The sequence below is a fragment of the Nematolebias whitei genome, chromosome 2 (assembly GCF_014905685.2).
Source record: "Nematolebias whitei isolate Nwh7 chromosome 2, NemWhi1, whole genome shotgun sequence".
NCBI classification, from domain to species: Eukaryota; Metazoa; Chordata; class Actinopteri; order Cyprinodontiformes; family Rivulidae; genus Nematolebias; species Nematolebias whitei.
The window spans coordinates 44,934,186-44,959,043 of record NC_056499.1 but is presented as its reverse complement, the minus strand read 5'-3'; the positions used below and the strand labels follow the sequence as shown (position 1 = coordinate 44,959,043).

General features: G+C 39.4%; 1 protein-coding gene across 1 annotated transcript in view; it reads left to right on the top strand.

Annotated features, from left to right (window-relative positions):
- Positions 1-24,858, top strand: part of prmt3 (protein arginine methyltransferase 3) — a 150,625-nt gene that overhangs the window by 24,708 nt on the left and 101,059 nt on the right. The window contains exon 10 of the mRNA XM_037697700.1: positions 1,434-1,533. Within this exon, the coding sequence (XP_037553628.1) occupies positions 1,434-1,533 (100 nt within the window). The remainder of the gene's footprint in view (positions 1-1,433; positions 1,534-24,858) is intronic.

Here is a 24,858-nt window from a genome sequence, read left to right as displayed (position 1 = left end):
TGACCAAGTATAATATTTTTTGTCTCGTTTGTTTAACTGGGTTCTCTTGATTAATTTTGGACTTGTGTTAAAGTCTGATGAAGTTTTAGGTCATATTTTTGCAGAAGTATAGAAAATTCTAAAGGATTCACAAACTTTCTAGCACCACTGTAGGCTTCATTCAGTTATTGCAAGGGAAGGAACTGTGTGTTAAGTGTAACTGTTGTGAAACTTTTGCTTACCTAAATTTTTGTGTTCTGTTTCAAACCATCCAGACACAGATTTGTTCCACCTCAAACTTGTCCTAAATGCCGACAAAACCAAAGGGATGCTTTTTTCAAATAGGAAGTTGGTCCCAGCAGTTCTTCCTCTGATTTCATCCTCAAATGGTGTCCCTATTGAGTTTGTTGATTCCTATAAATATTTGGGTATCTTGGTCGATTTGCATCTCTCTTTTAAGCTCCATGTGGAAAACTTGGTAACGAAACTGAAAGTTAAACTGTTTCTTTTTCAGAAACAGATCCTGTCTAACCCTGAATGCTAGGAAACGCCTTGTATCTGTGACTTTCCTTCCCTACATTGATTACGGTGACATCATTTACATGAACGCTCCTACAAGAACCCTGCAGATGTTGGATCCTGTCTATCATGGTGCACTAAGATTCATAACTGGCTGTGATTATCGTACCCACCACTGCACCCTGTATTCACTGGTTAACTGGACATCATTAACTTCACACAGACTCTCTCACTGGTACATTTTCATCTTTAAATCACTTCTTGGTCTGCTGCCTTCATACATCTCCTCCTACATGTTTCTGCGTGAGTGCAGCTACAGCGTGCGCTCTCAGGACATTATTACCTGCAGTGTTCCCTCAGTGAGGACTAAACTAGGCAAAAGAGCCTTCTCCTACTCCGCTCCTGTTTCCTGGAATATCTTACAAAAAGATTTGAAGCTCTCGACCTTGACCTCTCTAAGTGTCTTTAAGAATCTGTTGGACTCCTGGCAGGGACCAGTGCAGACATGTTCCTGTTTTTAGTTTTCTACATTCGCCTTAGAATCTAGCTGTTTTTTGTTATTTTTCTTTTTTTAGTCATCCTATTTGTAAAAAAAAAAAAGAAATTGTATGTTTTTTTTTTTTATAACTATTGTTGCTGTTGTCCATTGTTGTCATCATTCTTTGTTGAAATCAGGTCTCTTGTAAATGAGTCCTCGAGGCTCAGTGGGATTTACCTGTCTAAATAAAGGTTGAATGAAAAACAAGACCATCTTGTCCATTAAGTTAAACAACTGTTAATGTGTGTGGGAACGAAATTTGAAATGCAAAAATAAAACTCTTGCCCTTTCTGTACTCAGTTTTTGAGGGCTCTGTACTTTGCCCATTTTTAGATGATTTGTTTATCAATTTTTGTGCAACAAGGCAAGTTTATACAATTCATCATATTTCTCACAGATCCAATCATCTGGAGGATATTGTCACTTTGATCAAAGGCCGTATTGAGGACATTAAGCTCCCAGTGGAGAAAGTTGACATCATCATCTCAGAATGGATGGTAAGTGCATATATTAACTTAAATATTCACGGGCAGTTTGGTAACTTCATCAAACAAGGGTTTACTATATTTTACATCTGTAGTTTAAACAGTTCTCCTCACCAATAATGGCATCTCATCATTTTTTGCAAAACATTTACAATATCTTCAGAAATTAATCGAAATTTATCAAATTTATAAAATCAGATCTTTTCATTGGAAATCCAAAGCAATTCAACAAAAAACATTGGTTCTTAACTTACAAGTTGTATTTTCAAGAAAGAAACTGAAAAAAAAAAAAAAAACGGTATGGGCAGCAATTTTGGCAACTCTAATATTTGCAGCAATGATATCCTCCAAATGTTTCCTGTTGCTGTCTGTAAGCTTCATCCACTTCTCGGCTGGTATTTTTTCTGACTCTTTCTAGGTTGTTCGTTTAAGCTCTTAAATGTTTGCAAATTAATTTTTCCCAATGGCAAGCTTCAGCTCATGCCAAAGATTTTCAATGAGATTGAGATCAGCATTCATTGCTGGCATTTTAAAACAGTCCATTTTTTCACTTTTGTCCTCTTCTGCATTCTTTTGGAGGTACGCTTTGTGTCTTTGTCTTGCAGAAAGACCTTTGCCTCTAGTCAAGTCTTCTTACATTTAGAGATGCACCAATCCGATACCAATATCGCTATCGATCCCTATATCGAAAAACTTCTGGATCGTGTATTGGTGACAATGTGACTGATCCATGACTGAGCAGATCTATTCACTCTAACTCTATGCTTTGTGCTCTGAGTGATGTCACGCGCTAGTGAACTCACTGCACAGATTGTTTTCAAAATGGAGTGAGTGAAAGAATCTGGAACTATTTCACACTACCTCAGTCAACACATTCGCCAGCTACGTGCAATATGTGCACAGTGACGGTTCCAGGGGGTGTCACTAAAACTTCCAGTTATAACACTACCATCTTAATCAAGCGTCTCCAGAGATTTCACCCTAAAGAGCTCGCTGAGTATGTTGAATGGAATTCAGCACTGTTTTTCTGTATCAGATCGGTATCAGATGGGTATCGTCGATAGCAAACCTCAGATGTCGGTTTCGGTATCGGAAGTGGAAAAAATGGATTGGTGCATCCCTACTTACATTGAACAACATATGCTCCCATCTAGACGTCATCTCTTTCAGGGAAGACCCTGCATTTTTCAACGCGATAATGCCAGACCACATTCTGCAGCAATCACAACATCATGGCTACGTAGGAGAAGGATCTGGGTACTGTAATGGCCAGCCTGCAGTCCAGATCTTTCACCTATAGAGAACATTTGGCGCATCATAAAGAGGAAGGTGCGACAAAGAAGGCCCAAGACGATTGAACAGTTAGAGGCCTGTATTAGACATGAATGGGAGAGCATTCCTATTTCTAAACTTGAGAAACTGGTCTCCTCTGTCCCCAGACGTCTGTTGAGTGTTGTAAGAAGAAGGGGGGATGCCACACAGTGGTAAAAATGGACTTGTCCCAACTTTTTTGGGATTTGTTGACGCCATGAAATTTGGAAACAACAGATTTTTCTCTTAAAATGATACATTCTCTCAGTTTAAACTTTTGATCTGTGATTTGTGTTCCATTCTGAATAAAATATTAGATGTTGACACCTCCACATCATTGCATTCAGTTTTTATTCACAATTTGTTTATTGTCCCAACTTTTTTGGAATCCGGTTTGTACAAGAGAACAAGTGATCTTTGCCAAAGAGTACCTGGAGTACAGTCCTTCTGGGAAAATGTTCTGTGGAGAGATATAACAAAACTAGAACTTTTAAAGCAATGAATGCACACCAACAGTTTATTTAAGGATGGCACAATGAAGCTCACAATGAAAAGACCACCCAACTCAATTAAGCATGGTGGAGGATCCATAATGCTGTGGGGCTGTTTTGCTGCTTCTGGCACTGGAGACCTTGACTGTATCACAGGAATCATAAAATTGGAAAATTACTGAAATTTCAGAGCAATCTGTTCCCCTCTAGAACCTGAACATAGTTCTCTGCATTAATGGTGCCTTTCCAGACATGCAAGCTGCCCATGCCACAAGCGCTCATGCAACCCCATATCATCAGTGATGCAGGCTTCTGAACGGAGCGTTGATAACAACTTGGGCTATCCTTGTCCTCTCTGGTCCGGATGACATGGCGTCCCAGTGTTCCATAAAGAACTTCAAATCGTGACTCATCTGACCACAGAACAGTCTTCCATTTTGCCACACTCCATTTTAAATGACCCCTGGCCCAGTGCAAACGTCTGAGCTTGTGGAGCTTGCTTAGAAATGGCTTCCTCTTTGCACTGTAGAGTTTCAGCTGGCAACGGCGGATGGCACGGTGGATTGTGTTCACTGACAATGCTTTCTGGAAGTATTCCTGAGCCCATTCTGTTATTTCCTTGACAGTGGCATTCCTGTTTGAGGTGCAGTGACGTTTAATTGCCCAGAGATCACGAGCATCCAGTAGAGTTTTACGGCCTTGACCCTTACGCACAGTGATTGTTCCAGATTCTCTGAATCTTTTGATGATGTTATGCACGGTTGATGATGATAACTTAAAAGTTTTTGCTATTTTACGCTGGGTAACACCATTCTGGTATTGCTGCACTATCTTTCTGCGCAACAATGTGGAATTGGTGATCCTCTTACCATCTTGGCTTCTGAGAGACACTGACACTCTGAGAAGCTCTTTGTATACCCAATCATGTTGTCAATTTACCTAATTAGTGTTAATTGGTCTTCCAGCTGTTCGTTATATGCTCAATTTCCTTTTTACAGCCACTTTGCTACTTGTCCCAACTTTTTTGGGATTTGTTGACACTGTGAAATTTTGAATCAACATATTTTTCCTTTAAAATGTTACATTTACTCAGATTAAACTTTTGATCTGTCATCTTTGTTATATTACGAATAAAATATTGACATTTGCCATCTCCACATCATTGCATTGAGTTTTCATTCACAATTTGTTTCGTGTCCCAACTTTTTTGGACTGCGGTTTGTATATTGAGCATTTATAATGCAAAATCATAAATTAAAGTCTGAGCAGTTCTTTTGTTTAGGCTTTGGTATTCAGTGAAAAGCAAATTATTTGCCTGATGGAGATCCGCAGGCCTCCATCTGTTAAAATTGTTTTAGAATTGTGGCGTGTTACCAACCTGCTGTTAATTAGGCAGTCTCACATTTCTGTGGCATTTAATAAAATCAGTCACACTCTGCCCCCAAAACAAATTTTCAACCAATTTTAGATCAGTAGTTTTATTTATATTAATGTTTTTATTTATGATAATGTTTAAGACTAAGTCTGAAGTATTAATTTATTCACAAGTAATGGAATATTCAGTCTAATTCTAATAGCAGCTAAAACACAAAGTCAGACTACAGTATTTTATTTTAAATTTATTGATAGTTAAAAAGTTTTAAATAATTGTGCATCGATTACTTCTCTGCTACTCTGTTCTTTGTAAATTAACACTGAGTGCCTGACAAACTGGTGTTAGTTATATAATCAGATGGATTATTAGCCTCTGTAGGGTGCCTGCAGTAGTGGGCTACAGTATATATATTGCACATGCTAACATTCTAGCTTGTAGCTTATTACAAACACTTGTTTTAAAGCAGCATTATACTGAATATAGCGATGGGTTTTGCTTTTCCATGATTAACTGGGTTATCCTTTGAATAAAATATACAACCAGTGTTGTCACAATCCCCCAATGGTCAAAACTGATTAACAGTTCAGAGCAACAGATAGAAGATGCTGATTGGCATGCCATTGGCAGAGAAAATTAAAAATTAACAAAAACAAAACAATAAAACACTTTGTCTTTGGTATTCTAATAAAAAAAACATTTAAACTTTATGATGTTATGGAAAAATTCAGTAGTTTCCATAGACTTTTAATAGTGAAACCAACATAGGCCTCTATCTACTTCTTCCATTATCTGTAATTCAAATGTGAGGAGCCTGCACACTTTCATTTTAAAATATTGGTTGAACTGTAAAATATGTTGTGACCATGTCTTTTGGAATCAGAGTTCAGATGTGTTTTATCTTTTAAGCTCAGTAACAGAAACCTGACCAAGCCAAAATATACCAGATTTATTTGACTGAATAAAAAAACGTGATTGAAATTTATTTACAAAAAAACATCTGTTTTATTGTGTAATCTTTGTTCAGTATTTTGTTAATTTGTGGTGTGACAATGTCTTTTGTGTTCATAAAAACATACAAACTCAATGTAGATGCACGTTCACTCTGATGTGCCAGTAAAAGTGTGTTGCATGTTTTGTAAGTGGCACCATTTGGGCTAAATTCAACCATAAGATCCTCTGAATCTCTAACCAGGAAGGGCAGTCTTCCTTCCCCTTGATGGCCATTTATCAGGGAGATTCTCTGTGGTGATACAGGCGGGACGGCCAAAGTTGAATGCACTACTGAAGTCATCTCTAATTCATGAGCATCCCATATCTGTCCCTCCTCCACCCCCCATTCATCGTGATACTCCAGGGTCACAAGCACAGGTCGTCAGCCAGAGCCTTCCCATCCTCTCACTGGGGAAATTGAAATTCGGTGGCTGACATGTCGGTGGGACAGTGAAGGATAGGGGGCGTAATCTCTGATGACACTGGCTCACAGAGTGCTAATAAATCTAAGAATTCCCCAGTCACTTCTCATCAGGGCAGCAATGGCAGACATTTCTCAGAATGGCTAAGACTTTAAAGCTGCGCTCTGATCTGTTCGTTTGAACAAGAAAATTGACAGTTGCCTCAGTCTTTCTGGACAGTTTCTTTTAACTATATTAAACTTTCTTGACTTTGTCTTGAATCAAAGTTGCGTTACTTTAGAGGTCCTCATGTTGTCTTTATCTTGTTTTTATTATTAATTTGTATGAGAAAAGTTAAATGTACTTTGTAAAACCCTTATACCTGTAGGTACATTTATACTATCTTGTTTTCATCCGTTGTCTTTTAAACAAGTCTTCTAAATATTTAAAAGGTTCCAACAATTTTTAGTCAGGTCGTCTGGCCAGTTTCGTTTTTTTGCTGAAACGTTTCACCTTCTATCTGGAAGGCTTCTTCATCATTAAGGGATAGAAGGTGAAACGTTTCAGAAAAAAAAAAAAAAAACCAGAAACTGTCCAGATGACCTGACTAAAAATTGTTGGATTGTATACCTGGATTATTGAGCATGGCCTTTTTTGGTTTTGAACCAGTTTGACATGACTGTCGATGAGGAAGAGAGCTGGCACAAGAGGAGGGGGCGTGCCAAAGACACCATCTTAGCACCAACATAACTGGTTTGTTCCACTTTGGAGTAAGCTGTTTGGGGGAAGAATCAGTTTTGTGTTGTGTGTTTCCTTGACTGATGAAGCCATCTGGATCGAAGGTGAAATGTTTCAGCAAAAAATACAACCCAGAAACTGTCCAGATGACCTGACGAAAAATTGTTGGATTGTATACCTGGATTATTGAGCATGGGCTTTTTTTTTTTTTTTAAAGTATCATTAATATAACAGCTAGTTGTGAGTGGTAAATGTCCCTTTGTAAGTCCGCTGCATATCTGTTCAGTAAACCTTGAGTTTCACTGTTAGTATATTCCTGTTTTTGGTTCAAATTTATTTTCCATAAAGGCAGCTCTTGCACAGTGACACTGCATTTAATGACAGACAAAAATGTTCTGTCAGATTTCCTTGTTGGAATTGAAAACAAGGTCTTTATCATGCACAACAGGCTAGTTTATTGAATGCTACCAGTATCTCTCAGTCTTGGTCCTCGGCTCATTGCCCTGCGTGTTTTAAGAGGTTTCCCTTCTTGTTTAAACTCATGGGTCATTTACTATCCAGCTTTCGAAAACAATTGTTCAAGTAACTCATTTCTTTGAATCAGTTGTGTTCAAGCTGAAACACATTCTAAAACATACTGGACAGTGTGACCAATGCCACGCTGTCCTTGGTATCCAAAGACCAAGGGTAGGAAAAACTGAACTATATAATGGCTTGTGAAAATTGTGATACCTTTTATTGTCCTCCATCGCAGAGCAAAGAGGGGTCCACCCATGCATGTTGTGAGCATAATAACTTGAAAAATAAGTGAGATACTGACTTCCATTTTGGTGTGTGGCTACATCTAGGGGTAAGAAAGGTTATTCTCCAAAATTGGGTTGCCATGTAAAAATCCAAGATGACTGCTCCCTATGTATGTCAACCATGTCAGTTAGATAACTTCAAAAATAAACAGACTTCCTTTTTTTAGTGTGTGGTTGCAAATAGGGGTATGAAAGGTCGCTATCAAAAACTGGGTTGAAAAGTCAAAATGTGAGATGGCACCACTTTATATAATGTATGTAAACCAGCCACTCGTATCATTTGAGGAAACTGCTTTTTAGTTTTTACAATGCTTAAAATATAGTTTTCAAAAATGATTAGGATGGCTTTTATAGTGGCCAAAGATTAATTTATAGTGAACAAGACCACCATTGGCCACCCCCTGGCTAAGCCACTGTGCCTGGTTTTAGATAAAATTGCTCCCTCCACTCGTCAGGACTCTGTGCTCCCCCAGGCAAGCAAAATAAAATAATTCATTGAGGCCAAACCATTTAATTTTAGTTGCATCAGACAACAGGACATGTTTCAAAAAATTAAATTATTTGACCATGTGCAACAAATGTGTTACAAATCGTAATCTGACTTTTTTAAATGTTGCTTTTAGAATAATGATTTCGTTCTTGCTGAGTAGCATAAAAAATATATGAAATTGATAAATTATTAATAAAACTTATAATTATTTTCACTCTTAATAGTTTTTGGTAGAAAAATGGCTTATTTTGTCTAATGTCACTGAACAGTGTAATAAATTAGAAATTTGGTGATTTATAGCTCAGCAGATTTATGCTCTGCAAAACAAGAAAAAGTCATTGATTAACTCTCACAACAGAATCCAACACTCTCTTACAAATAAAAGCAAAACAAGAACTAAGCTCATCTGTCACCATGTTCTCTGGACTACAAAGTAGTTCACGTGAGGTGGAAGACAAAGTGAAAAATTGGTTGGGGTTTGAAAAATGTTAATTTCATGAAGCTTGTAAATGATTGGATCCGTGTTACTAGAGGTGGAAAAACTACAAAAAGTAGATTTAATTTAATCCTATTCCTTGAATCCTCCATCAAATGTAATAAAACCAATATATCTCTTCTGCCACCTTAATTTTTATTCTAGTTTGCCTTTAAAGTGATAATATGCTGTTTGAAAGCATTCTCCATTCTGGACCAAGAAAGGGCATTTTATGTATTTTCTGTGAGTAGATAATGAGGCAAAACAAATGGTGATCATATCTGTACCTTCAGTATAAATTTCTGTAAAATAATTAATGTAAGACAATCCAACATATAGAATGAAGTGACGGATTGTCTCCTCTAACTATTTGGAATGGAGGAAATAGCCACATTTTTTAAAATGTCCCAGTATTCCTGTAATGAGATTTGAAATTTACAAGCTATTTACAATTTACAAATGTTACTTTCCTCTCTCATGTTGCAATCTGCGATTGCTGTACTGGAAATGATTAGTTATGGAATGCTGGTATTTTCTCAGTTTTTTATGTCTTGTCTTATAAATAGGTATTTATATATAAACTGTCAAAACAAAAAAATAAATGATGTCATAAACAACAGATGCTAGAAATAACTTTTTTTCCAACATGTACAAAAACACAAGTGTGTTTTTTTGCTTTAACTACAACAACCAATTGTAGCTTTCTACATATTGAAGTCTTCTGTTAATTGACAATATAAGATATGATACCATACTTTTATAAAGCACTTAAAAACAGCAACAAGGCCAACCAAAGTGCTGTCCATCAAAAACAAACAAGCAAAGAACACAGAATAAAATACACAGATCCACAGAGGTAAAGATAAGAAATAAATTACTAAAATGATCAAATACAGAGACGTTAAAATCAACTCACACAGTGTCAAAAGCCTGGGAATAAAAATTAGTTTTTAAATGTGACTTGGAAAGAGCAATCGAGGGGACCTGCAACAGAGAAGGCCCTGTCACCTCTGAGCTTAAAACGAGCTCCTGGAACCAATAGGAGCATCTGGTCTACTGACCTCAGCAAGTGCTGTGGGACATATGGCTGCAGCAGATCAGTGAGGTAAGAGGGGGCAGAACTGTTTAGAGATTTAAAAACATACAGAAGGATTTTAAAATGAATTCAAAAGTGAACCGGGAGCCAGTGAAGGGAGGCCAAAATTCTCCAATAGAATCTTTTGTGTCAACATCAAGGATTTTTTTTTTCAACATTGATAGCTCTTCGGTGGGGGGTACCGCAGGGCTCCATTCTTGAACTTCTTCTCTTTTGTTTATACTGCTGCCACTAGGTGCTATTTTTTGGAAACATGCCATATCTTTTCACTTTTATGCCGGTGACTGTCAAATTTACTTCCCTCTGAAGCACACTGGTGCACGTTATATCCAACCTCTTCTTGACTGCCTGGTTGACGTCAAGGATTGGATGGCTTTCAGTTTCTTAAATTTTAATGAGAAGAAGACAAAAGACATGTTTTTTTTCCTCTTAATGGCACAGTCAAGAACCACTGTATGGACCTGTCCTCTCTAGCCCCATTAGAGAAACAAGTTGTAACTAATCTGGGAGTGAAAATGGACTCTTCTGTGAAACTAAACAGCCATGTAAACACGACTGTTAAATCCTGTTTTTTTTTTGTTTTTTTTTCCAGTTGTGGCAACTGTCGAAATTGAAGCCCATACTGTCCAAAAGTAACCTTAAGACAGTAATACAGTACATGCTTTCATAACATCCAGGCTTGATTACTGCAATGCACTTCTTTTTGGAATCAGTCAGACCTCCATTGCACGTTTGCAACTGGTTCAAAATGCTGCAGCCCAATTTTTAACTGGTACAGACACAAGAGAGCACATTTCTCAAGGTAGGACCTAAACCATTTGAGGGCCGACCCTGTGATGCCCACCCTCTGCTCCATCCTAGAAATGAGGATCTCATGGTCATTGGTGTCAAATGCAGATGTACAGTCCAATAGGACAAGAAGCACAGAATCACCTGCATCCGCGGCTGGGAAGATGTCATTAAAACCCTCAATAGAGTGGACTCAGTGCTGTGGTGAGATTTAAAGCCTGATTGGAACACTTCCAAAATAGAGTGATCCTCCAGGAAACATTTTAACTGGGAATCAACCATTTTTTTCCAAGTAATTTGGAAACCAATGAGAGTCTAGAGACAAGTCTAAAGTTGGATACCAGTGAGAGATCAAGGCTAGTTTTTTTCAGCAGAGGTTGAAAAAAGATAAAATTATGTCACATCGCTGAACTTCAGCTGTAGGAGTTGTATGAGAGAGCAGACATTCGATGGTTACAGGTCTAATAGATGGAGATGGTTGATGAATGTGGTGTGCTTGTTTTGGTGGAGGGGAAGAGGGAAAATGAGTGTCTGTCTACTGGAAAGACTGCCTTCAGCAGCTCCACTGTCATTTCATAACTCACAACATTGATCTGTCCTCTCTCAGCAAGCCAAAAAACAAACAGTTCATTGAAGATAAGAGACTGGTGTTGTCAGGAAGGAGGGAAGCGGAGGCTCTCAAAGGCCAAATTAAGACTGTCGGTTCAAGATCAATCACGGAAGATGACTGATGGTGTGAAGTGGCATGAACTAGAAAGTTGGATAACAGAGGATAGTTGGTTTAACAAGTTTTTATTTAGCACTAAAGGCATAGTAATGCATCTTATGTTAAGGAAAAAAAATATTTACATGAAAGCCATAAACAAAATTTGTTTTCTGCTTTATTCTAAAATATGGAAACATGGACTAATAATTGCTGTCACTTCACATGCATTTATCGTGGACTGAGTGTCTTTTTGTCCCCCATTGCGAAACGAAGAGAGGTAATTGCAAAGACCCCGTCCCTCTGCCTGCCTGTCTGTCAGTTCATCCGAACGTGTTGTGAACATAATTTTAAAAATAAATGAGGGATAAACTTCCATTTTGTTTTTTTTTTGGTTCCATCTAGGCATGAAAAAAGTTTCCTTTCGAAATTGGGTTGCCACAACAAAATCCAAGATGGCTGTTGTATTACATGTATATATGCTAATGTTGTGAGTTGGATATTTTTGACAAATACGCAAGGTGTTGACTTCTGTTTTGGTCTGTGACTGCATCTAAGTGTAAAAAAGGTCACTACCAAAAACTGGGTTGCAAAGTCAAACTCCAAGATGGCTACCACCATGTATACTTGGTTGGTTCGTTTTTGTTTGCATTAAAAGAAGCACTCCAGCATGTTCTTAACTAACTGCAGATGTGAGAGGCCGGCCTGACTAACTCCAGTATACGGAGTCACAGTAATCTAACTGGGAGGTAATAAATATGTGAATCACCCATTCAAAGTCGTTGAAAGAAACAAACCATTTTGCTTTAGAGAAAAGCCTCAATGTAGGAAAGGATCTCATTACTACTAAATTAATCTGTTTATTAAGGTTGAAATTTTATGTAGGGCTGCAACAACGAATCGATAAAATCGATAAAAATCGATGATTAAAAGCGTTGGCAACGAATTTCGTTATCGATTCGTTGTGTCGCGCGATTATGCGTCTTTCACGGCGCTGCGGAGCCGTTTCGTTTCGTTCACGGGCAGTTCATTGTCAATGCTGACTGACTGAATAAAGTTTGGAAAAAAAAACTGCAGCGCGAGTTGAACAGAGCGAGGGGGGAGGAGGAAGCAGAGTAGAGTGTTTTCAAAGGAAATTAAGTAAATTTTACAAACGACGCAGCGAAAACTGTTCGACCCAAGTCCTCCAAAGAGTGGGAGAACTTAACAAAGATAAAAAATGAGAAGCATGCCGCTTTGAAAATCGCCGACACGACACGAGAGAACCACGGAGATAAAACGTAAACATGTCGGAGTCACGAGGAGGAGGAAGGAGCAGCAGCTGATACAACTCATCTCACTCCCAACTCGTGTTGCAGGTGAGTCTCTACAATTTAACACATTGTTCTGTTTCAAGAGAGAAAACGTAACGTCAGTCTGTCTGTAGCTGAAGCTGCTGTTTGTTTGTTTGTTTGTTTGCTGATTAATGACGGTGATAAACGTGTGTGTTACTTTTTATTTAATTTAATTGGAACAATCAGTGTTTAAATGTGATTTATAAATAAATCTAACACAAAGATATAATAATTTAATGATTAAGCTTCAACTTTTAATTTGTTGGCAAAGTCTGAAGACACTGCAGGTATGGCAGGATGAATTGCATTTAAACAGGAATTAAAGTAATTTATTACTTCTACTCAAATGTGTGTAATTAAGTATTTTATATATATATGTGTGTGTGTGTGTGTGTGTGTGTGTGTGTGTGTGCGCGTGTGTGTGTGTGTGTGTGTGTGTGTGTGTGTGTTAAATTGCTCTTTTAGCTACTTTTGCCTGAACCTAACGCTGTAAGTGAAACAAGGCATTTCTTGAGTTGCTGTAAATTATGTTATAATACATATTTATATTTACTCTCTCATTCCAGAAAATAACAACAACAAACAACAACATCCTGCATGATGGAAAGACATCATGGACACCACAGCAGCAGCTGTCTTCACTGAAACATCCTGAACATGATCATCACTGACATGAGGCCTCTGTCGATGGTTGAAGACGAAGGCTTCACTACAATGATCCACACTTTTAATCCAGGTTACAATAATCCACACTTTTAATCCAGGTTACACTCTTCCCTCAATGACACATTTTACAAAGTAGCTACATACTGTGCAGGTATAAAGATACATTTGTATATATTTTTGTGTACATTTATTTTTTTAAGCTATTTAACTAACTTTTATTTTTTATTATTCAATATTTTACTAACAGAATAGTAAAATAGCAACCTGTTTTTTGTGTGAATTGCTATGTCAGTCAAATGTTCAATTTTGGAATAAAGGGGTGGAAATTAAAACGTTGTTTTTTTTTTTTTGCCGATTCATCGATTAATCGAAAAAATAATCGGCCGATGAATCGATTATTGAAATAATCGTTAGTTGCAGCCCTAATTTTATGTAAATGCCACCAACATTTTTTATGAGAGATTTCACAAACTGTTCCAAGCTGGCCTGATCCACTGGGACCAAAAATAATTACCATAATTTCCGAACTATAAGCCGCTACTTTTTTCACAGGCTTTGAACCCTGCGGCTTATACAATGCTGCAGCTAATTTATGGATTTTTTTTTTTGTGAGTCGACCTGTATGGATAAAGTTTTTTAAAAAAGCTACCAATGAAATTGCTGAACAGGTCACAGTGGACCAATGAATCTTGGTTTCATTGGTCTTGTTACAGGCACTGTTCAGAAAAAATTTTTTTACTGTACGTATTTGTATATAGTACCAGTACGTGTTTAATTAAAAGTAAAAAAAAAAAAAAAAAACCTTTCTGTTTAAATATCTCATGTTACAACGTGGAAACCTGCGACTTATATATATGTACACATTTTTTTCTTCTCTTTTAAAATTTAGTGGGCACAGCTTATATTCAGGTGAGCTCAATAGTCCAGAAATTACGGTACTTGAGTTTTTTTTTCTTCATTAAATTTTTGATAATTTGAAGCCCACTAAGCTTTTACTTTAGACAGTCAAAAAGTGTGTCCAAACATTTCTCAGCTACTGTGGCTAAGTTGCTATTTTGTTGTTTCTGTTCATGATGTTCTGAATATTTGCAAAATACTTTTTCCGTTTCTGCATTTATGTGCAATATTGTATCAGATTGCAGCTATAGACATGACAGACTTCCTATTTTTGATTAGTAAATGTGTAATTGCAAATACTTTATGTTTGCTTGTCTGGAAATGAAAAAAATGATTTTGAATTTAAAAAAAAACCTTTCATTTTGCATCTCATCCAAGTTTAAATTCTGCCTCTACAGCTGCAATTACACACTGATAAGGCAGAAAACTGATAGAAACAGTTGACTTTTCTCTGTGGATACATTTGGGATTATTCCTGGTAATGCTTAAATTATAATGGTCTTTTTATTGTATCAGTGTGTACACGTGAGTGAAGCAGTGTCCCTGAAAACAGGGCTTATTTTGGCATGTAGTAATTCACCTTGAAGATGGTCGCCGAATACTAAATTGGTCTTTAGCAAAAGTGAGTGTTGCTAGTTATTAAAGTTAAAAACAACCCTGAACAAGATCCCTGATAACGTTTTTAGCTTGAGTATTTGGACACATGATAAACGTAGATCTAACTTGTTGTGTGGTACTGCTCTTTAGCCTCATTATCTGTTCTGAGCCTTACCTGCCTGAGAAGAGGGTGGCAGTCATCAGTCATCTTGTCCTTCAGTCTAACTAACTGTCAATCACACACAGCAAAACCCCAAACAAAGAGTCATGCAATAAATAGATGCATCCACACAATCACAGTTGCTGTGTCACAGATCTATCTAGTTTAATGAGGATTGATTGGCTATAGTTGCCAACCCAAGACCTTCAGATATTCCTGAAGTGTCATACAGCCACTTGTCTGTGCACAAAACTTTCTGGTTCTTGATGGTGTGGGTAATATCAATTCTTGCAAGCTTTTAAAATGTTGCTATCTGCTGACATTTTAAGTAGTAGTTGTTATTTTGTTTATTGTAATTTAAAGCTATTTTAAACAAAAGTGTGTTTTAGAGAACAGTTTTACATGGATCAACTGCAGTTAAGAGAACAAACAAGACGTGTTTGACTAACTTAAGGTAAGAATCTATTTTTACAACAATATTTGCATTTAGTATTCTTAAATAACTGACATGTTGGCTTTATTTAAATTGTATTCTTAACTCTATTTTTGTCCATGTAAAAAAGTTCTAACATATTTTTACACAGTTATATAAATTTATTTTAAAATGACGTATTATATTGTTTCAGTGTTATTTACATTGCTAATAGAAAGTATCCACTCCCTTGGATTTTCTTTGGTTTTATTGCTGTCCTAAATGGTCTATATCATTTCTCCTTTTTTATATAACTTACTTACATTTATATATATATACTTACAAATGTACTTACTGACTTACTTACGACTACTTAAGGAAGTCAAGAAGGGCATCCTATGTAAAGCATTTTTGCCAAAACTAATATGCAAATTCATAAAAGCGACACCATACCGCATCGTTCGAGGCCCGGGTTAACAATGACCGCCACCGGTGCTGTTGACAAACAGGGCACTGGTGAAAATTGTGCTGCTGTTAATCGAAGTCCAAGAGGAGTGAAACGTGTCAGGAGATAGAGGGAGAAGAGGAAAGTCAAGAATGTTGGACTGAGTGTAAGTCTAAATGTGGGGACAATGACAGGCAAAAGTAGAGAGCTGACTGACATGATGCTGAGAAGGAAGGTATATGTTTTATGTGTTTACTAAAGAGACCAAGTGGAAGGGCAGCAAGGCTTGGAGCATTGGAGCAGGGTTTAAACTGTTTTACCATGGTGTGGATTCATTCGTTCATTCAACCTTTATTTATACAGGTGAATCCCATTGAGCCTCGGGGACTCATTTACAGAGAGACCTGAATTTTAACAAAGAGTGATGACAACAGTGGACAACAAAGACAACACTAGACAACAATAAAGGATGCATACAAATTTATTTATTTTATTTTTATTTTATTTCTTTTTTTGTTGTTGTCTGAAGGTAGAAGTAGAAGATCTGATGCTAAATGGTGTCAGTGGTTATGCTCCACAGGTTGGATATGATGAGAGGAGAAAGATACATTTTGGAAGGATCTGGATGAAGTGATAGAGAGTATTCTCAAGAAGGAGAAAGTGGTGATCGGAGCAGACCTGAATGGACATGTTGGTGAAGGAAACAGAGGGGATGAGGAAGTGATGGGTAAGTTTGGTGTCAAGGAAAGAAACCAGGAAGGACATATGGTGATGGATTTTGCCAAGAGAATGGAAATGGCTATAGTCAATACCTATTTCCAAAAGAGGGAGGAACATAGAGTAACTTATAAGAGTGGAGGAAGGAGTACATGGGTCAACTGCATTCTGTGTAGAAGAGGAAACCTGAGGGAGATTGGAGACTGTAAGGTTGTGGCAGGGGAGAGCGTGGCCAGACAGCATCTATGTTATATTACGAATAAAATATTGGTATTTGCCATCTCCACATCATTGCATTCAGTTTTTATTCACAATTTGTTTAGTGTCCCAACTTTTTTGGAATCCGGTTTGTATAAACAATGTGACTTGGCATAAAGAGAATGCAGAAAAATTCAAGAATAAATAGAATTCACAGATAGCAGGTGCCTCAAGGTTCCTTAAAGTTGCAAACCTTTTGAGCTTTTGCTGATACTTTTGAGTTCCGGCCTCAAGAATCTCAAGCAGTGACTTGATGAGTGAGACGGATGGGAAAGTTAATGACTACCGGCATCACTAAACAAAGCAGCCAGCACAGCCTCTCAAACCAAGCAAGGACTTGCACCTGTTTATTTTTTTTTTTTTAAGTTAAAGCCTTATTCTCATCTTTATTTCCCCCAAACTTGCTTAAAGGAGAAGTCAGCAGCTTTTAGCTAATTTTCCAAAACCTGAATAGCTCTGATAACATCCTGACATAATGCAGATTTGCATTTTATCATCTTAATTATTTTGTGGCATATCACTATAGCAATCCTAATTCTTATTTCTTATTATCTGTTTTTAGTCAGAACTCCTCCATTTTTTTTCCCTCCTGATTTTATCTACTGGTATATGAAGCTGATTGTTTTCTGTTTCTGGAAAATGTCTGGGAATCTTTCAAAAACTTAATGCTGGATTTCAGAAAATGCTTGCAGTTTTACAACTATTTACTTTAAAACGCCATCTTTCTCTTCCAACTCTTATTTGCATATTCTTAAATGAAACTCACATGTTGTACATTCACCTAGACTCGAGTTAACATACTAGAATCTATTACAGCGATGTGTGTAATGTAATTGTGTTAATGTGGTGAAGTGTGATTGTAGAACTATCATGAAAGAGGCTGTCAAAGGTTGAGCTACCTCTGTCAGGATTCACTGAAGCATGAAACAGTTTTCTACCCTCCCAGTCTTGTGCTTGCTGACACACATGTCCATCCAGAAGCAAAGAGCGTTTTTCAGCTCCTTTGATATTGCGCAGCGTCTCTTGGGACTGTAAGCGATGATGATCTGCTGTAATTGAGGAAGCTGTGTCTTGAATGCAAAAGTGGGAAGAGGAGGCAGTAGAGGGTGGAGGGATGTGTAAAGTGCTGATGCAGATTTTTTATCAATGACAGTCACTTGGTCCCAGCAGTTGATGGATGCAAAAATTTGAAGATAAGTATTTTTCTCCACTCTTCTTTTAGCAGCTAAAGATGCTGAAACATCTCTATAGTATTTATAAAAGCTTTTTACAGTGGCTAAAAATGTTGAAGAAGTCCTCAAAACAACTAAAACTGAGAAAAAGGAGAAATGTAATGGTGTATTTGCACTTTTTTGCCTTTCTAGGTATATTTCTGTGTATTCTTCAGATGTGTATGTAAATGTTAGTGTCTTTGTGGGAATGTGTTTTATATGCTAATTTTGTTAATGTGTATAAGCTGCTCCAGTCCATTGTCATTAGGTTTTCATTAGTCTCTTTTATGGAAATGTGCAGTGACTATACTACAATTTGCCAAGGGAGCCGTTACCTCATACTAAAATCTTTTACTTGTCTGTGTCACTTAGCTGCTCACAGTTGAAACTTTTGAATTAGTTAAGTTAAAAAAAAAAAAAAAAAAAAAACATCAAATTTATCATCAAACGTAAATAACAAAAATGTTAATGAAATACGATACGGACGAAGTCGCCTTGCTTTTAATTTTTATTTTTTACAAAAATGTGAAAAAAATCTCAAGCTAAAAATACTGTTTGTTTTTTGCACACTGCACATTTTGTTAATCTGTTGGCTTTCTTCTAATTTGCTTGCACTGATGAACAGTAAAATTAGCAGCAGCAGATAAATATAGCTAAAACATTCCAAAACATATCTAAAAAAGTTAAATCTGGTCCTCTGGACATTAAAAAAAAACAAAACAAAGCAAATCAACAAAAAAATGTAGAAACGTTTCGTCTCTCATCCGAGAGACTTCCTCAGTCTGAGGAGCTGTATTCAGCTCAGTCTCTTAAATAGCACCATCTCAGAGTGGATCAACCAGTTTTGCTGCTGACAACCAAAACCAGCTGATCACATGCTCAAGAAGGACCATCAGCCTAACAATGGATCATTAGCACACTGATGGCTGTTTACTGTTCACAGAGGGCTGAGTGATACTAGCAATCACAGCATTGTAAGAGGGGGACAGTTGAACCCGGAGGCCTCCACCCCTGTTTAACGATGGACGATTTCTTTTCACAAAGATGGCCTCCTTTACTCCTCTCTCAAACCATCGTTCCTCTCTTTCCAGGATGTGAACATCTTCATCCCTGAAAGAGTGACCGCTGGCCTGAAGATGAGTGTAGAATACAGTTGTGCAGGCAAGACTCAGGACTGCAGGATGTACAAAAATAAATACTTTTAATAAAAATGAAACAAAAAAGCTGAAGAGGCAGCAAACTTACAAAATATAATCAGGACCGGACTGGTTACAAGATCAGGCTGGCAGGACAAGACAGGGTAGACCCAATGACGACACAACAAAGAACAAGACTAACAGACAGACTTATATACACAGACAGGACAGGACATAATGGCAAACAGCTGGGACTAGAAAGGAGAAACCAATCAGGATTAATGAGGAGACACACTAGGGCATACAGATAAGGAAGACCCACTAGATGGCGCCATCCTTACAGTACTCTCCTTCAAGGACGCCCCCGGCGTCTCCAAAAAAGCCCACCCCAAAGTACTTGGACGGGAGGAGGGAGGAACTGCAAGGATGGAGGGCCCAAGGAAAACATGAGGACAAAAACTGACAAACCCAAAACCTGGAACCAAACTGAACAGGGAACTCAAAAATGTCTGGGCAGTCAGGAGACCGTCCCTAGCAAAGTCATAGTTCCGGCGGGCGGCCGGGAGGCTGTCCATCGGGCCGGAACGGATCACGCAGGTGGCCGGGACACCATCCATCGGGCCGGAACGGGTCAGGGGGGCAGCCGGGAGGCGGTCCATCGGGCCGGAACGAGTCAGGTGGGCGGCTGGGAGACCATTTATCAGGCCGGGGCCAGTCAGGCAGGCGGTTGAGAGGTCGTTCGACAGGCCGTTCAGACAGAGACACTTCAGACGGGCAGCCGGGAGGCCGTTCAGGCAGGATCGGGTCAGACAGGCGACCAGGAGAGACCATTCATTGGGCCGGTCAGGCAGGCGGTCGAGAGGTTGTCCAACAGGTCGTTCAAACAGAGACAGGTCAGATAGGTGGCCGGGAGGTCGTTCAGGCAGGATCGGGTCAGACAGGCAGCCGGGAGACCATTCATCAGGCCGGGGCCAGTCAGGCAGGTGGTCAAGAGGTCGTCCAACAGGCCATTCAGATGGAAGCAGGTGCCAGAGTAAACCAGACAGATGGTCGGAGTATCATCCACGGCACTGGAGCAGACCAGGCGGGTGACCGGAGAGCTGTCCACATCGCCGGAGCAGACCAGGCGGGCGACCAAAGAGCCGTCCACAACGCCAGAGCGGACCAGGCGGGTGGACTGGACGGGTTGTGGAACCTGGACAAGGCGTGGACCCGAGGTGAGGCGTGGACCCAGGAGCGAGGACCACGGCAGGTGAAGCAGGAGCAAGGATGTCGTCAGGCGAACCAGGAGTGAGGACCTCAGCGGATGGACCAGGAGCGAGGACCTCTGCGGACGGACCAGGAGCGAGGACCTCAGTGGACGGACCAGGAGCGAGGACCTCAGCAGACGGACCAGGAGCGAGGACCTCAGCGGAAGGACCAGGAGCGAGGACCTCAGCGGAAGGACCAGGAGCAGGGACCTCAGCGGATGGACCAGGAGCGAGGATCTCAGCGGACTGACCAGGAGCGAGGACTTCAGCGGATAGACCAGGAGCGGGGACCTGAGCGGACGGACCAGGAGCGGGGACCTGAGCGGATGGACCAGGAGCGGACAAACCAGGAGCAGGGACCTCAGCGGACGGACCAGGAGCGAGGACCTCAGCAGGCAGACCAGGAGCGAGGACCTCAGCAGGCAGTTCAGCAGCGAGGATCTCAGCAGGCGGATCAGCAACAAGGAACTCGGCAGGCAGGTCAGCAGCGAGGAACTCAGCAGTAGGGTCAGCAGCGAGGAACTCAGCAGGCGGGTCAGCAGAGGCAGGGTCTTCTGCCGCTGGATTTTCTGGAGCTAGATCTTCTGTGGCTGGTTCTTCGGCGGCAGGCTCTTTAGTGTCAGGATCAGGAACAGACGTGGGTGGTGTGGAACACTCAATGTATATACGATGTATAAAAATAAATACTTTTAATAATAATGAAACAAAAAAGCTGACGAGGCAGCAAACTTACAAAATATAATCAGGACAGGACTGGTTACAAGATCAGGCTGGCAGGACAAGACAGGTTAGACCCAACGACGATGCGACAAAGAACAAGACTAGCAGACAGACTTATATACACAGACAGGACAGGACATAATGACAAACAGCTGGGACCAGACAAAGGAGAAACCAATCAGGATTAATTAGGAGACACACTAGGGCATACAGACAGGGAAGGCCCACTAGATGGCACCATCCTTACAGTACCAAACGGCAAGCCAGAATTAAAGAAGTCTACAATTCTCTTCTTGATAGCTTAATTTCTTTTAATTTTTCCCCACGATGTCACACAAAGAAGTAGTGCATTTAAGGTGTGCTTAAAATGCATCCGCAGATGTGCCTTCAATTAACTCAAATGTTGTCAACCGACCAATTAAATACAAGCAAAGCCTTGGCATCATTTGGGCTTTCCCAAATTGTTTAAAGGCATATTAATTCAAGTGTATGTAAACCTTGACTCAGTAGAAATATTATTTCATTATTTGGGCATTTAATAGAAATTATTTTTTGGAATCTATTTCCGTCTGTTATCTTCTGCTTATTCCAAAGTCGGGTCACAGGGGCAGCAGCTTGAGCAGGGAGATCCAGACATCTCTTTCCATAGCCACCTCTTCCAGCTCTTCTGGCAGGACTCCAAAGTGTTCCCAGGCCAACTGAGAGACGTAGTCTCCCCAGCGTGTCCTGGGTCTTCCCCGAGGTTCCTCCCAGCCGGGCATGCCCGAAGTACCTCCTGAGGGTGGTGCCCAGGAAGCATCCTTACCAGATGCCTGAACCACCAACTGGCTCCTTTCGATGTGGAGGAGCAGCAGTTCTACCCCAAGTCTCCTGATAATTGAACTTCTCACCCTATCTCTAAGAGAGTCCAGCTATCCTGCAGAGGAAACTCATTTCAACCTCTTTTATCTGCAATCTCATTCTTTCGGTCACTACCCAAAGTTTGTGACCATAAGTAAGGGTAGGAACGTAGATTGACAGGTAAACTGAGAGCTTTGCCTTACAGCTCAACTTCCTCTTCACCACAGCAGACCAGCACAGAGGCCGCAATTCTGCAGACACTGCACCAATCCATATGTCAATCGCACGCTCCATTGTTCCTTCACTCGTGAACAAAACCCCGAAATACTTGAACTCCTCCACTTGAGGCAGAACCTCACCCTCGACCCAAAGAGAGCAATTCACACTTTCTAACTGAGGACCATTTTTTGAAATCTTAACAAACTTAAACATTTGGTTTGATGAGTATGTTTCCACCCTTGGTGCACTATATGTTCATTGGTTTGGGGAGTGGTGGCGCAGAGGTTAGAGAGGTGGGCTTGTGATCCGAAGATCGCCGGTTCACGCCCCGGCCCCGACAACATCAAAATTGTGGGTGGGGTAGGTGAAACACCCACACTTGCCCCCACCCTCATTCGCCCCACTCTGGGCCCATGAGCAAGGCCCTTAACCCCCACCATGTGCTCCCTAAACAGGTCTCTCTTGAAAATGAGTTCTCGTGGCTCAATGAGACTAACCTGGATAAATAAAGGCTAAATGAAAATGAAAAAAATTGATGGGTTGCTGATTATTGCTGTTGTTTATGAAGAGTTTCAAGTTTTGTTTTAATAAGTAGGGATGGGTCCGATCCAGTATCTGTATCGGGCTCCAATACCAGCATAATTTACGTATGATTTTTCTGATCCAACCTGCAGAGATTTCCAATCCAAGATGCATGTCTGTCTCCAAGTAAAACATCTCCACATGTGATTCCCTGCCTGCTGCTTTGCACGTTGACTTCAAACTGTGGAATGGATTACCTGAACAGAGGCATGTCTCATGAAACCCAGAGTAATAAGACCCGCCTCACATTCAGCAAATCAATTTCATAATTTGCAGCCAGCTTAAACGTGAGCAGAGCAGCACTTTGGCTGACCAACTTTTCATTGAAACATATCCGCTGTGTGGAAATATTTTACACTAGAAATACCACAGAGCAAGACAGCAAAGTGCAATGTCTGCAGAGCCATAGCACCACATTAAACTGTGGTAAAGTTAGCTTTACTTTGGACATTCCCCTCCTAAACGGGCAGACTGAGTGGAGCAGATTGAGCGCGACTGAACGAAATCAGACTGCTTTCTTCGGACTGAATGAGAAGAATGCACCGTTGAAGCCACGGAGCTTGAATGTTTACCGAGAAGTTGCTAAACTTCGTAATTAATGACCAACCGCGATCAGTTGTAGAAAACAAAGGATTTCACAGCTTGATACTTGCAGCCAAGATATATTTTACCCTCCAGGAGATATTTATCAGTACAACATTAGACAATCATAAAAAGCTTATGAACCGAAAAATACACAAAAAAAAAAAAAAAAAATAATAAAAATATATATATATATATATATATATATATATATATATTATATATATATATAAAGAAAAAAGATACAAAAACAGCTACATTATAAAGCAATGCAAAATACTAAAAACAGGAACATGTCTGTGTTGGTTTATGACATGAACTTAGCAGATGTTTGAAGTCATTTAATCACTTTAATATCCTCTTTAAAGCTAGGAATAAAAAAAACAAACATATTTTGTGTTAGCAGGATTTAATTCTAACTTTGAAACTTATCCAACATTAATAAAACTTACCTCAAGTTGCCTTTTTGGACATGCATATATTTGTACAAATTTTACTTGCCTATAGAGAGGAGATTATTACAGCCACATATAAAATCAATAATTATGATGACTTCGGAAGGTATCGGTATCGGCCGATATCAAGATTTAGGTATCGGGATCGGATCGGAAGTAAAAAAAAAAGTTGATTGGTGCATCCCTATTAATAATTGAAAGTACAGTCTATAGTAATGCTATTTTTTGTTTCAGTTTATGATTCATCCATGTTTTAGCAGTTACCTTTGCTGATGTATAACTTAGTGGGCTTTGCATGTCACTTGGAGGACATGCAGAGAAGATTGGAAGGGGAGAACCAGGCAGTAATCCTGGGGCATTGTCAATGGGAAAAAAATGGTGTGACACTGCTCTCAGGCATCTCTTATATCCTCTTTCCTTCATGAACCAGTGTCCCGTGAAATTGGGCTCTAAATTACAAGACTGTGTGAAGGTTTTAAAAACAATCTGCTCAGCTGCTAAGGACGTTGACTGGACCACAACTGTCAGCAGCAGACCGTTGTTGGTTTGGGACTGTTCCATTGCTGATAAACAAGCAGAATATTTCTCTTTATCACCTTGCAGAGGATGCACTGGTTCTATCTGCTTCATCACTGTCATCATTATCAGCTAAGGACCATGATGGAAATGGTTATAATTTTGGATTTAGAGTTATAGATCAAAGCTGTTTCTCCTGTTTGGCTTGCTGTGTTTTCCTCCATTCAGTAAAAAAATGTCTTTATTTGAATAATAAAGCTCTTATCTCAGTGAGTTACAGTTCAGCTGCTGACTGCATTCGCTCACTGTTTCTGTTTTCTTCCTCTCCACTTTGTCTTTAATCTCTCTCTCACTCACACACACACACACCCTCCCCTCAATGAGTTTTTATCTGCTATCCTGGCCCTCACCTCTCCTTGTCCTTCTTTCCTTTCACACAAAAGAAAGCAGAGATATTAGGTTCTTAAGTATCATTTGAGTCATTCTTTTCTTTTCCATCAATTTGTTGAGTTCATTGTACAAATGTAATCAAGTCTCTCTGTATTGAGCTGTAAACATCTTGTGTAGATGGATTATTCTCTTCAGTTTAGTGGTAGTAGTGGTAGTTTCCTTTCGATAAACTGCCCAACAATAGATTTTTGTCAGAAACCCACATTTAAGGCAGACAATTCTCCATTC